The sequence below is a fragment of the Pygoscelis adeliae genome, unplaced genomic scaffold (assembly GCF_000699105.1).
Source record: "Pygoscelis adeliae isolate BGI_AS28 unplaced genomic scaffold, ASM69910v1 Scaffold820, whole genome shotgun sequence".
Classification (NCBI taxonomy): domain Eukaryota; kingdom Metazoa; phylum Chordata; class Aves; order Sphenisciformes; family Spheniscidae; genus Pygoscelis; species Pygoscelis adeliae.
In genome coordinates, this window is record NW_008823937.1 from 1 (window position 1) to 470 (window position 470).

The 470-nt window shown below is 65.7% G+C and overlaps 1 protein-coding gene across 1 annotated transcript in view; it reads left to right on the forward strand.

The window, feature by feature from the left end:
- Positions 1-237: 237 nt before the first annotated feature.
- LOC103914226 (class I histocompatibility antigen, F10 alpha chain-like) overlaps positions 238-470 on the forward strand; it is a gene marked incomplete at its 5' end in the record, with an annotated part of 10,472 nt that continues 10,239 nt past the window's right edge. Inside the window, one exon of the mRNA XM_009320844.1 lies at positions 238-440. Coding sequence (XP_009319119.1) covers positions 238-440 — 203 coding nt within the window. The remainder of the gene's footprint in view (positions 441-470) is intronic.

The following is a 470-nucleotide window of genomic DNA, read 5'->3' on the forward strand; positions in this document are numbered from 1 at the left end:
TGGAGATGGATGAAGGGATGAAGGTGGAAGGAGGGCTGGGCCTGGATGGAGGGAGGAGCACAGACAGAGGGATGGAGTCAGCTGGGGAACAGATGGAGGGATGGGGATGGGTGGGGATGGATGGAGAGGTGGAGATGAGATGGATGGAGGGATGGGGACAGACGGAGGTGGATAGAGACACGGGGATGGACAGAAGCACCCCAGGAGATGCCGCTTACCCCCGCGTCCCCCTCGTAGGCGCCTTCCTGGTGCACCTGGCCAGCTCCTGCCCGCTGGCGGCCAACGGCTCTGTGTTGGATTTCGACTTCGCCCTCGTCTTCAACAAGAACCCGCTGGTCTGCTACGACCCCAACGCCCGGCACTTCGTCCCCTGCGACTGGGGGCTGCTCCGCTCCTGCGCCGCCCACCTCGCCACCTTCCTCAACAACGGCCCCGCCTGGGTGGAGCGCGCCGAGGGCCGACGCCGGGCT